Source organism: Microtus oregoni, unplaced genomic scaffold (genome assembly GCF_018167655.1).
Source record: "Microtus oregoni isolate MIOR12 unplaced genomic scaffold, Mior012 000063F_ref0000156, whole genome shotgun sequence".
Lineage (NCBI taxonomy): Eukaryota > Metazoa > Chordata > Mammalia > Rodentia > Cricetidae > Microtus > Microtus oregoni.
The window spans coordinates 6,861,575-6,877,089 of record NW_024543873.1 but is presented as its reverse complement, the minus strand read 5'-3'; the positions used below and the strand labels follow the sequence as shown (position 1 = coordinate 6,877,089).

General features: G+C 39.3%; 1 protein-coding gene across 1 annotated transcript in view; it reads right to left on the bottom strand.

The window, feature by feature from the left end:
• Nucleotides 1-5,086: 5,086 nt before the first annotated feature.
• The window catches only part of LOC121439838 (fibrous sheath-interacting protein 2-like), a 29,548-nt gene continuing 19,119 nt past the window's right edge, over nt 5,087-15,515 (bottom strand). Inside the window, exons 13-21 of the mRNA XM_041640451.1 lie at nt 14,622-14,693; nt 13,933-14,004; nt 13,110-13,181; nt 12,332-12,403; nt 11,593-11,664; nt 10,724-10,795; nt 7,997-8,097; nt 6,413-6,455; nt 5,087-5,157 (exon numbers count right to left, since the gene is read on the bottom strand). Of these exons, the coding sequence (XP_041496385.1) occupies nt 5,087-5,157; nt 6,413-6,455; nt 7,997-8,097; nt 10,724-10,795; nt 11,593-11,664; nt 12,332-12,403; nt 13,110-13,181; nt 13,933-14,004; nt 14,622-14,693 (647 nt within the window). The remainder of the gene's footprint in view (nt 5,158-6,412; nt 6,456-7,996; nt 8,098-10,723; nt 10,796-11,592; nt 11,665-12,331; nt 12,404-13,109; nt 13,182-13,932; nt 14,005-14,621; nt 14,694-15,515) is intronic.

Genomic DNA, 15,515 nt, shown 5'->3' with positions numbered 1-15,515 from the left:
TATACCACAGTACTTGTGTGGAAGTCAGAGAATAATCTTGTCTCAGTTGGAGACAGGGTCCCTTTGTTCTTTGCTGCTGGGTAATTCAGACTAGATTGTCAGTGAACTTTTAGGGATTTTCCTGTCTTTGCCTCAGATGTCCTGCTTAGAGCACTGGAAATATAGGTATGCACTACTGCTCTCAGATTTATGTATGTTCTAAGGATTTCAGTTCATGTCCTTACACTTGAGTGGCAAGCGCTTAACCCATCAGCCCATCTCCCTTACTCAGAAACAGTGATATCAACAACAGTCACTTCAGAATCCCTTGAGAGAAGGCACTTTTTCACAATTTATTTTGTCACATTATGAAACTGTAAATAGAATGTACTCTTGACCTTCATATAACCTCACTTTAGTCCAAAAATCATCCAAATAGTATCTTTGTAACATGAGGGCCTGCTTGTTGGGGTTTCTGTCCTGTCTGGTCCCCATAGCCATTTAACCCCAAAGAAAATCACACAGAGGTCTCTATAAGTTATAAACTGATTGGCCCATTAGCTCAGGCTTTGTATTAGCTCTTATAACTTATATTAATCCATTATTCTTCTCTATGTTAGCCACGTGGCTCAGTACCTTTTTCAGCGAGGCAGGTCACATTCTGCTTCTTTGGTGTCTGGACAGGACTGGGGGGATGGGCTTCTTCCTTCCTAGAATTCTCCTGTTCTCATTGCCCTGCCTCTACTTCCTGTCTGGTTATCCCGCCTCTACTTCCTGCCTGGCTACTGGCCAATCCGCGTTTATTTAAAACATGATTGACAGAATACAGACAATTCTCCTGCACCATATCTTCACTTGGTTGGTCAGTCACTGACCACTGAAGATTAATGTGGCAAGACTAAAGTTTAGTCAGTTTGCCTAATCCGTCTTAATATCTTTAATTCTAATTGGTAACCTTCTCATTTCTCAGACTCGTAGTTTTGAGGTGTGATACCTTCTGATTTTCTTCACATTCCAGCCTACTGCTGAATACACTTACTGTGGCAGCTGGATGGGATTTGAAAGCAGTACCCATGGGTCCCAGCATCAGTGTGCTAGCCTGAGAGCCAATGATTACATAGTTCCATCTGTGGCTAATAGTATTTTTCCCTTCTTTTCTCTTCTCCTCTCCTCTTCTCCCCTCCCTTTCTCTCCTCTCTTCTCCTCTTGTCTCCTCTCCTCTCCCCTTCTTTCCTTTCTTTTTTCGTTTTCTCCCCTAAACACCCTCCTACCTTTCCTTCTCTAGACTAACATAATGTTTGGCCTAGTTAGTTTCTTCCTATGACACTGCTAAATGCTGAATGCTATGAACACTCACACAATTAATGAAAATTGATGTTCATGAGTTCTTAGCTCCAACTTTTCTAGGAATCTTGGTCTGAATGGCAATACTGTTTATTGCCACATATACTACTATACTTTGCCCACACATTTGTATCATATTTTGTGATTTATGAAGCTCCTCCTGTACCTTATTTGGTTTGTTGAGTATTTGAAATATGATCATGCTCTGTGTGTTGCATTGGGAGTTACTTTACACATGTGAAAGATGTAGAGAACAGAGCACTGTCAAAATAGAGGGCTACTAGTGTTTGAGGGCTGAGAGGCCCATAGACTGAAAATCAAAATCCTCTCTGTAGTCTTTAATTTCTATCACTAGAGAAAATATCCATAACGTGGACTAACAGTGGTTACTACTATAGACTAGAATAATATATTATCATTAGGAAACTAATAACCACACAAGATGTAAGTAGAGCTGCAACTTTGACTAGTTATGTGGAGGAGCAGTTGGTCCAGACTCATGGAAGTCACACAGAGAGAAGAGGTGGTGGTAGGAGTCTACTTGAAAAGGGAGTGAAATCCTGGGTTTAAAGGGAGCACATAAATAGATGGAAGAATGGGAATGACTAACTTTGTCTACTTCATTTACTCTTTTAGCTTACCTGAAAGGTTACAAGAGATGGTAGTGCCACTACATGTAAGTAAACTCTATGATGAAGAATGAGTAAAATCTGCTCTCAATAATATTCCTATGTAATAAACAAATAACCTATCCTATTATGTTGTTCCTAGACAGTTTCCTGCTGTAATTGCTCTATTTTGATCCTCCAAAGACTCCTGGGGAAGCCTTTTCTATCTTACCTCAAGGTTTGTCCCCACATTTCCCTTATCTGGAACTCTAGTGTCCCTTTTGAACCTCTTACCCTTTCAGTATTTGCTGAGCTCATACCATCTTCTCCAGAGAACTTTCTTGAAATATGCCAATGTGTCTTCTGTACGTGCTTCTGAAGAGCCCTGTACATCTTCTTGGTGTAGGACATACTGTTCTATATTGTAGTTACTACTTTACAGTGTCTGACACATAGATCAAATTCAGTAATGTAACATTTGTTGAGTGAATGATTTATGTGTTTGTTCATCTTTTTGAATATCATTAATTCCTTCTCATTCAAACACAATTGAACACATTTTCCCATCATCTTATTCCACAAGTAAATTTTATAAAATACTTATGGCTATTGATATTAAAGTAAATACTCATTGAGTATTTCATGGGAATCCTTGGACAGTATATGTCAATTATACACAGACCTGAGTAAATCCAAGCCTTAAATAGGAGTTTTTGAGTAACAAAAGTATTATTGATTGGAGCCCAATTCATGCTTAAGGTATTTTTGGTATTTTTCTCCCAGTAAGTGTAAAGTATACTGTGAAGGAGCAGTAAATTGTGATCAGAGCTGGAAGCGTAGTTTAGGAGAAGAGCATTTGTCTAGCCTGTGCAAGGCCCTGGGCTCAGAAACCCAGCAGCACAAAAGAATCAAAATGATCTATTTTGAATGTCTTATTTAAATTACATGTATTTTGTGTTTCTTTGCGAATATGGTGTGTGTGTGTGTGTGTGTGTGTGTGTGTGTGTGTGTGTGTATACATGCATACACATGCTTCACTGTGTCCTCCTTGTTCAGGATACATTTCTCACATGGTCTATTGTAATAGCCTCTTTTTCATGAGAAACAGATAATTTACTACATTGAGACTGTGGATAATTTACTATATATGAAGACTGGTGGATAAAAATACTAACAACTTCATTAAATTATTGGGAGGGTTAAATATCTATGGATTAGGATAGTACCTAGTGTACAGTATACATTCCATAAATGCTGTTTTAATATTTATTATTTGACTCTAGTCTTTTTATTCTAATTCCATTTCTCTCTTTCACAAGGGCAAATTACAACCAAATTGTGCAATTGCTGAAGAATTCAATAGCTTCTCTTCACTAACAGGGTGATGTATATGTAGATGCTTGGTGTATCTTATCCAAATCTTAGTGATTCCGTCCTTATCTACCAGTCACACTTCATCTTCTGTGATTTCCTTAAGCTTTTAGCTAAGGCAATATTGAAATTCTTGGTTTATATAAAATATATTGTACTGTAATGTAGTTACCTGGCAAACATATTCCTATTTGCTAGAAGGCTCCATCCCCATCATTCTTTTGTTTACTTGGAAAAGCAAACCCTTCGTGTGTCAGCTCAACTGTCGTTTCTTGTATAAAAGCCTCTGTAGCTTCTGCACATTTCCACTGTATTATATGTTTATCTGCTTCTGTTATGCACTGATCATATGGGGGTGTGATTACTGACATGACTTCTCCACCAAACTATAAAATACAATGGTCAGAATCATGGCTTTGCTTCTTTGAATGTTCATTAGCCAGTCTGGTATGTATAGCAGAAGCTCAATAAATATGTGATTGAATGGGTCATAGGATTTACTTAATAAATATTGCTAACGTTTACATGACCCATATTTAAGTGCTTGATTTCTTGGTCTCTTTTTAAAAATTAAACTACTATCTGTCAGATATATATGTCAAAAGAAAAATATAAACAATGAAATAAAAGTCCCCCTACAGCAGCTTTCAAAGGACTTGAATATTGGCTGTTGCTCATTCTAAAATCCCCAAAATTTAAGAACTAATTTGAAATGTGTTTGTGTGTAAATGTGTATATAAAACCATGTTTTATTTGGCTTATGCTATATGTATATTATTTGGAGAATTAAAAGGTAAATGAAATTCATTAATGCTCTGAAGTGAATTAATTGTGACTGGGGATGCTGGCACCATGCGTGCCTAGCACTCTCAAGGCTACTTCTACCCCAGTGATGTAGAATTCATTTAGGAGGACATCAGAAAGTTTCCTTCTTGATAATACTGCCCTCAAAACATGTTGACTTTTTAGAATAGCAGAAGCCGTTAGCACAGTGCTGATGGAACCTTAGATCTGATGTAGATTTGACTGCTGTCAGAGTAATTGGCATCCCCTACAGCAGTGGTTCTCAAGCTGAGGTTTACTACTCCTTTGGGGGTTGCATATTAGATAGCCTGCATATCAGATATTTACATTATGATTCATAACAGTAGCAACTTTACAATTCCAATTTAGCAATGAAGTAATTTTAAGGTTGAGGGTCACCACAACATGAGGAACTGCATGAAAGGGTCGCAGTATTAGGAAGGTTGAGAACCACTGCACTAGAAGCAATCCATGTTGACACCAGAGGATTCATTGTGAATATCTGCTGCAAACGAACTTCCCAAGATGGCTGAGTACCAGTGCCAAAAGGGACAGATGAGACAATATGGCTGTCCCTGCACTCTGTCAGCAGCAGAAGAGAAGCAATTCACAGTTAATTGGATGTTTCCTTTGGAGGGCACAGCATGTGCCTTAAATATTTTGCAGTTCACTAGTGAGGGGCCCTATAACCTGATAATTATTAAGAGTAAAAATCTTAATAGTGATCAGATGATCACTATTAAGAATCGTGGCAAGTTGTGTCGGTGGGGGGAGGATTGTAATTCCAGCTACTTGAGTGAAGCTGAGCCATTTGAGGCCACCCTGAACAACTTAATAAGACTGTAAGTCAAACTATAAAAGTAAAATAGGGGTGTGTGGGCCAATGCTTTTTTAGTGTATACAAGATCAAGTCAATCTCTAGTACAACCAAAAGAAACACAGGCAAATAAAGTGTTCAAATTCAGATCTGCCCAACAAATTTAAAACCCAAGGCTCACTGCATCTGTCAGCTTGCTGACTGTCAGTTGCATTCCACACATGTTGAGTCTGGCTACAGAAACACAACCAGTAGAAATGGGTGTCAGCATGCAGAAGTACCCCATCACGGTTACTGAAATTCACCTTTTAATATTTTCTAGAATCATTAAGGTCAAGGAATAGAGATTTTTTTTAAATTATCATTTAATGTATAAAGTTTTTACACTAATCTTGATGGTAATTTCATAAATCACTTGCTCTGTCTATGTGTGTTTCGAAAAGGAATATCCCCCTCTTGTTTTGTAGTATCATGAAGAGACTGTCTAGAAACATTTGTTGCTTGCATAGAGTGAGACGGAGCAGGAATTGAGCCTCTTTTGACTCCTAGGATGAAGAAGAAGTACCATTGAATATGAAAATATCATACAGTCATCCTTGCTGGGAATCTATATTACTAGTAGACTAGACTACTAACAGATACAAGGAGGTATTATTTATACAAGATAAGGCAGAACCTCCAAAGATAGGGTGACTCCAAGGCTTTTAAAATTCTTCTTTCTGTTAAGTTTCACTGGGTCACCATTGCCGTAATCTTAGGGGGCTGGTTACTGCAAGAGTGAAGAGCAGAGTGATGCAAACAGAAAGGAAATGGGGTTGTGAGAGTTTAAGAAGATCAGAATAATGAAAATTTAGAATGTAAAATATAGGCAATAGAGTAAAAAAATGTGTTAGCTTTTATGCCTGGACAAGAACAGAAGGAATGGAGAAACAGGATGTTGGTTCACTAGAAGATGATACATTTGACTTTGTGCAGGTACGTTTTGGGACTTGATAATCACCCAGGTTGTGATATCCTAGTGTTCTTCATAGGTGTGTGTGTGTGTGTGTGTGTGTGTGTGCGCACATGTGTAATATGTTTGGGAAACTTTTGTAGGAACTAGCAGAGGTTTGCCTAACCTCTAGTCCAGCCCTTGGGAGATAGAAGATAGGCTGCATTTGTGTTATGTTTATAAGAAAAGTATAGCAAGTAGAGGGTAGGTACCTTCTTTGGAGATTTTTCTTCATCAAAGCTCCGAGACCACAGTATAATATGTGAGGAATATGTATAGATGGATATGGCAAAGACCCTAATTTCATTATACTTTATAAATCCCAAAAAGGCCCATTCACCTAGCTGCTGTCCAGAAGTGTAAGAGTGACACTAACACATTGAATTTAAAGCTTCTTGTAAGCAAAGAAAGCACAAAATTTATAATCATGAAAAACTACAAAACTGGCTATTCAACTGAAAAAAAAAAACCCACCATGAATACTGCTCATTTTCTTACCTCTGTCATATGAATGATGTGATGTCTTTCTTTCTTTATCATGCTGTACGGTGTAGCATTAAAAGGAAAAAAAAACATCGATTAAGTTTCTAAAAGTGGCTGTTAACCTACTCTACAGTAATCTAACACAGTACCCTCCCTTTAATCCCAAACTCTTTCCTTAGCACTGTTCTCAAGGCTGATACAGACTGCCAGAGTTTGTCTTGTGCTTCGCACGGGTACCTACACCTAACTAGTTCAAAACAATGTCCTATGTATCTGAACACCCCATCTTTCCAAACTTGTTTCTCTTCTGTATTTTGTATTTTGGCTAAAAACATGGCCAGTACTCAATGCCAAAAACTTAAGAGTTGTTTCCTTTGTTTAAGAGGAGTCTAATTCAATGCAATCTAGTGTTTATTGAGCACATTTCTTGGAATGAAAATTGGCTATTTCTGACCTCAAGAAGTGCAGCTACTAGAATGGACAAATACAGTGAGTTCTGATGAGGGAGTAAGCCCAAGCACTCTGAGAGGGAGCATTTGAAAAACTCAACATCATCACCTTCCTCATCTACCTCAGAAATCGTCCATTTATTCAGTGGCCAGGTTCTGAAACACTCAGATTCCTTGACTCTGTAGCCTCTAATTCAACTTCATTGCCATTGCCTTAGTTAAGGCCCTCACACTGTTGTCATTTTTCAGTCTTAGGGATTGAACACATGTCCTTTTACATGCTAGCGAAGCACTCTGCCATTGAACTACCTTCCCAGGTCCTGTATTCTACACTGTTGTCCCAACTATCCAAGAAGACTTAGAAATAACTTTCCCTTATTCTCCATCATCCTTTCCACAAACTGCAGCTAGGTTATCATTTTAGAATCCAAATAATTCTTTTTTTTCTCCCACATTCCAACTAAAAAAGTTTCAATGGCTCCATTACTGAGAGGACAAATTTGTACTTCAGCAAGGTTCTGGCTTCAATCTACTTTTACAGGCTCATGTCCATCTCCTTGGCGCCCATACTTTTACTCAGTCTGCAATATTGCTTCAGTGTCTCCTTCCATCTATCAACATGGAAAATCCCTACTTATATTTCAAGGTTTAAATCAACTAAACCTTTCTTTAGTATCCTCCCTTTAGACCTCTCAAGGCAGGACTGCTCTCTATACCTTCTGTGTTCCCACTGAATTTTGTAAAAATAAAATCTTTTGCTATATTGTAAGGTTTTTGTTTATGCGTGCTTTACCCCTAGATGATAACTGTCTTCCATCTTGCTATCCTAACTTACCCCTTTCCTTCCTTCTTGTTTAGGCCAGGACCTGGTCCACAGTAGACTGTGAGTAAACGTTAGCTATTATCTTTGTCATTGTCACCATGCTTGTGATCATCACCATCATTCAATGTTTAATCTCATTTCTGCTAAAGTTCATGGTACACTAAGCATGAGACTGGCTCAGTATACCTTATTATGGAGAGGGTAAGATCTGCCTAGAACTCCATATTCTCTTACTGAACAGTATCAAGCTAAGTAAGGGGCTACCCCGTACAACCCAAAGCTAGCTACATCAGCCAACAAAGCAAAACATGCAACACAACTTTCTACCTTTTGCTCGGCTGGATGTTGTATGTTCCTCACTTGGGGTGGTAAAGTTGTTGATGTCCTAATAAAAACCTTAATGTTACTTTGAGACTGTTGGCTTGATCCTGAAGGAGACCAAAAGAAAATTATATACTTTTAAAAGTTCATTGAACTATAATTGAAGTAGAATAAACTGTATATAATTAAAATGTGTAACTTCTTCAGTCTTGATATATTAAACTTATGAAATAATCATTAGAACCAACAAGTGCTTCCATCATAATGAAAGGTTTTCTTATGCAGCTTACCAAGATAGCATTCAGCATTATGTAGCAGTTAAGAACTGCTTGACTCAGAAAATTCTCATATATTGCTGTTGTTTAGATGATTTTAAAATATTTTATTTATGTGTATAAGTGGTTTTCCTGTATGTATCTAAGTGCACCATATTCAGTGCCTGCAAAAGGCCTGAAAGGATGGTTGAGTCCTCTGGAACTGGAGTTACAGATGGTTGTGATTTGCCATGTGTGTGCTGGGAAATAACACAGGTCCCATGAAAGAACAGTGAGTACTCTTAATGGCTAAGTCATCCTTCCAGCCCTGTGGTTTGGATCTATTAAACTGACCTCAAAAAAGTGCATAAGACTTGATCCTTAGTTGATGATACCATCGGGAGTAGTGCAGACTATAGGAGGTGGGAATGAGCTGGAGGAAATTAGGTCACAGGAAGCACATCCTTGAAGGGTATATTTAAATGCTTGCCCCCATTTCCTATCTTTACTTACTGTCTTGTATGAGGTAAGCAAGATCCCCCCTCCCCATCCACCATGTTGTAGTACCTTACCACAAGCTCAAAGAAACAGCTCCAAATGTTCATGAATGGCAACCTCTAAAGATATGAGCCAGACTAAATTTTTCTTTTGACAGCCGATTTTCTCATATAAAATAATTATATTCTCTTTTTAAGTGACTTCTCTGGTATTTTGTCATAGAATCAGAAATTTGACTAACATGTAATGTACAGGAAATATGTTTGTTCACCATTAAGAATTATCTTGGGTAGGAAAGATGGGAGATATTACTTAAGGACAATTACTGGTGAAATAGCACTCCATTAACAGCACAGAAGTGGTGGGAAGATAGAAGGGTGGTGAGAAAAGGGAGAGCAAAGGTATCAGCTTGGCTTCACACATGGCTTCTTCTGAACCTTGGTTAATATGGAGAGCAGACAAGAAGGACCACTGCTGCACTGTTTAAGACTCTGGAAGGAGGTCTCTTAGGTCATCTCTACCCTTGACTCCTTGTTACCCAAGGCACAGCACAACAACCTGGCTATAGAGTGGGGCTGAGCACAAGGCACTCTTTCTAGAATTTTACTTCCTGTACCATTCTTGGTTCCCCTGCGGTATAGCTATGTTTAGAAAACTCCAAGACTCTAACTAGGGAGCTTCCTAGGAGCCACTATGAAGGTGGTCTACCTTGAATAATATGCAGAATCTAAGCATAATTATCAGGGTGTAGAAAAGAGAATTAGAAGGTTCCACTCAAACTAGGGATAAGAGGATAAATCACGAGCTGATAACAGCCTTCAACTGTCAATTTGAAGAGGCCAAAGACATTCAGAGTGGTGATAAGGACATCCTCTGGAGACCAGGAAAGGCAGAGGCTGTTTCATCCAAATACACTATTCTGCTTCCATGGGAACTTGGAATGCAGTTTTGCCTAAACTTTAATGTGCATGCAGAGCATGTGGATATCCTGTTGAAATTTAGTGGGATGTGAAGGAGTCTGGGAATCTGTGGCTATAGTTACTTCCTTTGTCAGTGCAGCTGATACACATCTAGTTGAGTGAAAACAAAAGACATGCCTCTTGTATCCAGATGAAAACTGTGGGGAAGAAGCAGAACAAAAGGGAGACTCCCTGAATGACTGAGGAAATTTTTTTTAATTTATTTATTTATTAAGTATTTCTGCCTCGTTCCCACAACCGCTTCCCATTTCCCTCCCCCTCCCCCGATCAAGTCCTCCCCCCTCATCTGCTCGAAGAGCAATCAGGGTTCCCTGACCTGTGGGAAGCCCAAGGACTGCCCACCTCTATCCAGGTCTCGTAAGGTGAGCATTCAAACTGCCTAGGCTCCCACAAAGCCAGTACGTGCAGTAGGATCAAAAACCCACTGCAATTGTTCTTGAATTCTCAGTATTCCTCATTGTTTGTAATAGCCAGAACCTCGAAACAACCTAGATGCCCTTCAATGGAAGAATGGATGAAGAAAGTATGGAATATATACATATTAGAGTATTACTCAGCAGTAAAAAACAAGGACTTCTTGAATTTTGCATACAAATGGATGGAAATAGAAAACAATATCCTGAGTGAGGTAAGCCAGACCCAAAAAGAGGAACATGGGATGTACTCACTCATATTTGGTTTCTAGCCATAAATAAAGGACATTGAGCCTATAATTCATGTTCCTAGAGAAGCTAAATAAGGTGAATCCAATGACTGAGGAATTTAAGGAGACTCCACAATGATAGAATAGACTCTACTGGTCTATTGTTAGGTTGGCGGCTAATGCAGCAACAAAAAGCAAGACTACATATAACACATAGTACTGGTCCTGTGCGTGTTCCACAGTCAGCATGGGCAGAAATGTCAAAATGACAATGCCATCCTGTGTAATGCATAGAGGACATCATCACTAAATCTAGTATTGCCGCAAATTAATTTCAAACCATAAAAATTTCAATTACGTCTGGATTCCAGAGATTCTTGAGATGATTTCTGGTCAGTGAAACTTGTTTTCTTTACATATTGTCGAGGTGCTTTAAAAAGAGAGAGAGAGAGAGAGAGATTTATTTTTAACAATGGTCATGTCAAGTACAAAATAACAAATATTAAAAATGGCAACTGATTTGTATTCAAGTTTTTAGAATAAGACCAGGGGAATAAGAATAGAGAATAGTACACAGCTTCAGAAATATATGTGTATAAAGGATTTCTGCTGCCAGTGATATGACTTGCTACCCATATGTCTCAAAACTCAAAGTCAAAGGAATCACAAGATGCAGAAAGCACATTAGGAGGGCTCTTGGTCCTTCTTAGTCTCATAGAGACAGAGGCTTCAAAGACTTCAGTAGATCCTTCATTCAGTACTAACGAAGGATAGTTATGTAAGTGGAACAAAGGACATAGAGCCTACCCCCTCTTCTCTGTAGACATAACAATGGAGCAACTTGGTGGGTGGCAGCATCATAGATGGCAGCCCCAGAGGCATAAAATGAAGCCCTGCCTCTGGATCTTATTAGGAATAGGAAGGTACAGAGATATGTTAAGAGACAGGGATTTGGGAAAGCCACTGTTCTGAACTGGGCTTGGAGAGCTGTGAGCTGCAAAGAATGGTCTAGTCTGCTGGGGGAGTGTGGAGAGAGCAACAGCAGCTGAGGGATAGGGATTCTCATCCAGGAGGCGATAAGGACAGTGATGCTGTTCAAAGTCATGACACAAATTGAACCATGCAACTGAGTTAGAGAGAGGATATTTTTGTATTATGCAGAAGAGATCGTTACCAAATACAGTATTCTCACACATTGTTAATTTAGAAGAATAAAAATTCAATTACTTATTGCTTCCATGAGTTGTAGAAATGATTCCTCTTCAGAAAAACTTGTTTTCTTTACATTTTGTGGAGTTGCTTAAACAAAATCAAAAAGACATTAAATCTTTACAGTCGAAATGACAAAATGATAAAACAACAAATATTTAAAAAGGTGTCAGACTGCTACTGTTGAACTTTTCAAAAAAGACCAGGGAAGAGGAGTGGGGAAACTCTGTTGCTGTTGAAATATATGTGACTTATATTTTTATTTTCAGTGACATGACTTTGTCACTTGAGGTCTCATATCAGCAGAGGTCTTGGTTGTTGCTAGGTTTATATTTCCATAGGCTTCCAAAACATCAATAGATCCTCTGTCAGCAACATTTAAGGGGGGATTTCCAGGTGGAACAAAAAGAGATGGGGATAAAACCTCCCTGGGAAACAGAGTTGAACTGCAAGGGGTGGCAGCCGCATAAGTACCAGCAGACACACAGTCTTTCAGAAAGTCACTGTTTTGAACTGGGCTTGGAGAATTGTCTAATGCGGAAAGTGGCATACCTACCCTGCTCAAGAGAATATGGGAAGAGGGGCACCAATCAAGTAATCAGAGGATGACAGGGTGCGATCATTGGTTAGCACTGCCCTCAACACATCATTTGATGGAAGAGGCTAGAGATCTTTGCTGCATTGTTAGTAGAAGAGCTCACTACCAAATCCAGTATGCCCACTAATTACTAACTTGTAATAATAAAATTTCAATTACATTTTATTTTGACTGGTTCATAAAACAATTTCTGTTCTGAAACAATTCTTTTCTTTGTGTTTGATGAAGTTGCTAAAAGAAAAAAAGAATTAAGTTAACAGTGGAATTGCCAACATGCGAAAATAGGGGACATTCAAAGAACCACTAACTGCTACTGAGTTGGGCTTTTCTAAAACAGCTAGTGGAGAAAGACCGGGAAGCACTCTGATATCGAAGAAGTATATTTGGTAAATAAAGCACCTCTGTTCCCAGTGATGAAAATGCCACTGTAGCTAAAGGAGGGGTGGGGCTAAGAAAGCACATTGGCAGGTGCCTTGATCCTTCTTGACTTGTAGGGCCAGGCTTCAGAGACATCAGTAGAACCTCTGTTCAGTAATATAATAAGATAGGTGTCCAGATGGATCAAAGGCTCAGGGTAACCCCTGAAAGGTCCAGGTGCTAAGAAAGTGGTATCAGCATTAGAGGAGGACACTGAATATCTGACTCTGGATCTTGTAGGAGACAGAGAAGAACAAAGACAAGTCCACGGTAGTGGGAGCTGTGCTTTGAGCTAGGCTTGGAGTGTGGTCATTTGCACAAAAGAGGAGCTATCATCTCAAGTAGTATGGAGAGAGCATCACCAATTGGCTGCAGGGAAAGCTAGCTCAAGGGACCACAAAAGGGGTCAAAATTTTCATAAGCACTATATAGGACATGTCATTTCATGGATGAGAATAGAGGATAGTTAAGCAGAAGAGACCGTTACCAATCATCATTAATTAATTTATGATTCAATTACATTTTGCTTCTAGATTGTCTCCCGTCAGTCTGTGATCGGTGAAACTTCTTCTCATAGTATTTGGGTAAAGATCTTAAAAGAAAAAGAGACATCAATTTCAAAAATGGAAATGACAAAACAACCGATATTCAAATGGCAACTGACTGACCTCCATTGGGTTTTGCCAAAAGTACTAAGAGGAACATGAGTGGGGAAAATCATGGGACAAAATATTTCTGCTGTGAGGGATGTTGCGACATGTTAATATAGGTTTCAAAAAAGCACAAAGCCAAAGCCAAAGGAAAGGCAGGACTGGGAAGGCAATGACACTGGCTAGGGGTCTAAGGCCCTATTAGGTTTCCAGAGCCTCAGGCTTCAAAAGTATTATTAGACCGTTGGTCAGGAATGTAGCAGTCAAGTTCACCAAGTAGAAAAAAAGTGAAGTTAGAGGTAAATTCTTCCTGCCAGGCAGAACTTCCAAACATGGGATAACAGTAGCAGAGGCTCAAGAACTGCCTCAGTTCCTTTGGGAGTGAAAATGCAGAGAGAAATGTAGAGTAGCAGGGAGTATGGGGAAGGTGGGAGATCATTGTTCTGCACTGAGTTGGAGGGTAGTAGCAGGAAATGTAGCTTCCCCTACTCCGAGAATGTGGAATGAGCAACACCACTTAAGTAATTAGGGAGTGTAACCCAGAGAGCAACGGAGAGGGTGGCAAAGTTAGTGTTTCACCAAAACACCATTTGGTATATGGTAGGGGATTGTCTGCATTGCGTGCAGTAGAGATCAAAACCGAATCCAGTACTCCCAGAAGTTACTGATTTCGAAGCAGAAAATTGCAATTACATTTTGCTTCTAGAAGGTCTTCCATAAATTTCTGGTCGATAAAACTGGATCTTTTTGCCTTTACCGGACCATCTTAAAAAAAAAAGACATATTTTTAACAATGGGACTGACAAGTTCATACAATGACATTACATTAACATGGTAATTGACTACTGTCAGCTGGGGTTTTCCACAAGACCAGGAGAACAGGAGTGGAGGAACATGTTCTTGCTACAGAAAATCTATATAACGAATAACATTTGTGCAGCTTAGGAAATGACTGACAGTAGATCTCAAGCCCTCAAGGCTTACGGCAGACAGAATTAAGTAAGCACATTAGCAGGGGGCCGTGATCCACTCAGGTTTCTGGGGCCACAGGTTTCAGAAACATTAGTAGATCCCCCATTCAACAAGAGCTTCAACTCAATTATCTTGGAGGGAGTTCTCAAGGTACAAAAAAGTATTTCAAGGCAAAACCTGCAGGAGGCAAAGGTGGTGATGGAGGAACAGCAGTAGCAGAGATGGAATGAAGGTATATTTTGGGAGTCTCATTGGTGATAGAAAAGTACAGAGATGGGTTAAGAGGGGGAAGATTCGGGAAAGTTGGGGGTTTGAACTGGGGAGGGGGTTCCTCTTCATTTAACAGAAGAGGTTCCCAAACTTTTATATTCCCACCAATTACTAACTTTCACCTATAACATTTTGATTACATTTTTGTTCAATCGGTTCGTAAAACATCTGCTCAGCAAAACTCGCTTTCTTCTCACTAGGGTGATAGTAATCTTTAAAAAAAAAACAACAGTCATTTATTAACACTGGACATGATGGAATAAAATGACCAATATTAAAACCATAGTTACAAATCAAGATTTTTTCTGAAAAGGGCGGGAAGAGTGGAGAATACCCTACTGTTGGGAAAACACATGTTACAATTGAACCATTTCTGGTTCATGTGATGTCATGTGACAAGTAAAGCTGCGAGTTTTGCAATTATCAGAAGAATCTCTGTTCAACAAGATGAAAGGCTAGCTTGCTAGTTTTCTAGGCAAGTATTCCAAGCCTCTGACATCCTGTCACATTGTTGTTATCTGCAGTATTGGTACTTGAGGAATGTAGAACAGTGTTATAAACAATATTGCAAATGAATCTTTTAATGCTTCATATAAGTTTATAATTTTGTACTGGGCAGCATTCATAGCTCTCCCTGGCCACAGGTAGGATGCACCTGAGTAGAAGAATGGAGGTCGAGATAAACCCTCCGTGGGAAGCAGAGCTGCTGAGCAAAGTGTAGCTGCAGCAGAGGCACAGATTCTGCCCAGAATCGCATTGGCAACAGAGAAGTACAGAGACAGATCAATAGCAAGGCCTTTTGGAAATGGCAGGGTACGACATGGGGCTTGGAGAGTTGTCACCCACAAGGCAAGACCTGTTTTACTCTGGAGTGTGGTGGGATTAGCACCAAGTGCATAATTTAGGAGTCTAACTCAGAGGGAGACAAAGGTAGTGCCGCTCATGGTAAGCATTACTCCAAATACCCCATTTTGCATGAGGATAGAGAATTTTTCTACATTATAGTCAGAAGAGTTCCTTATATTACCGATTCC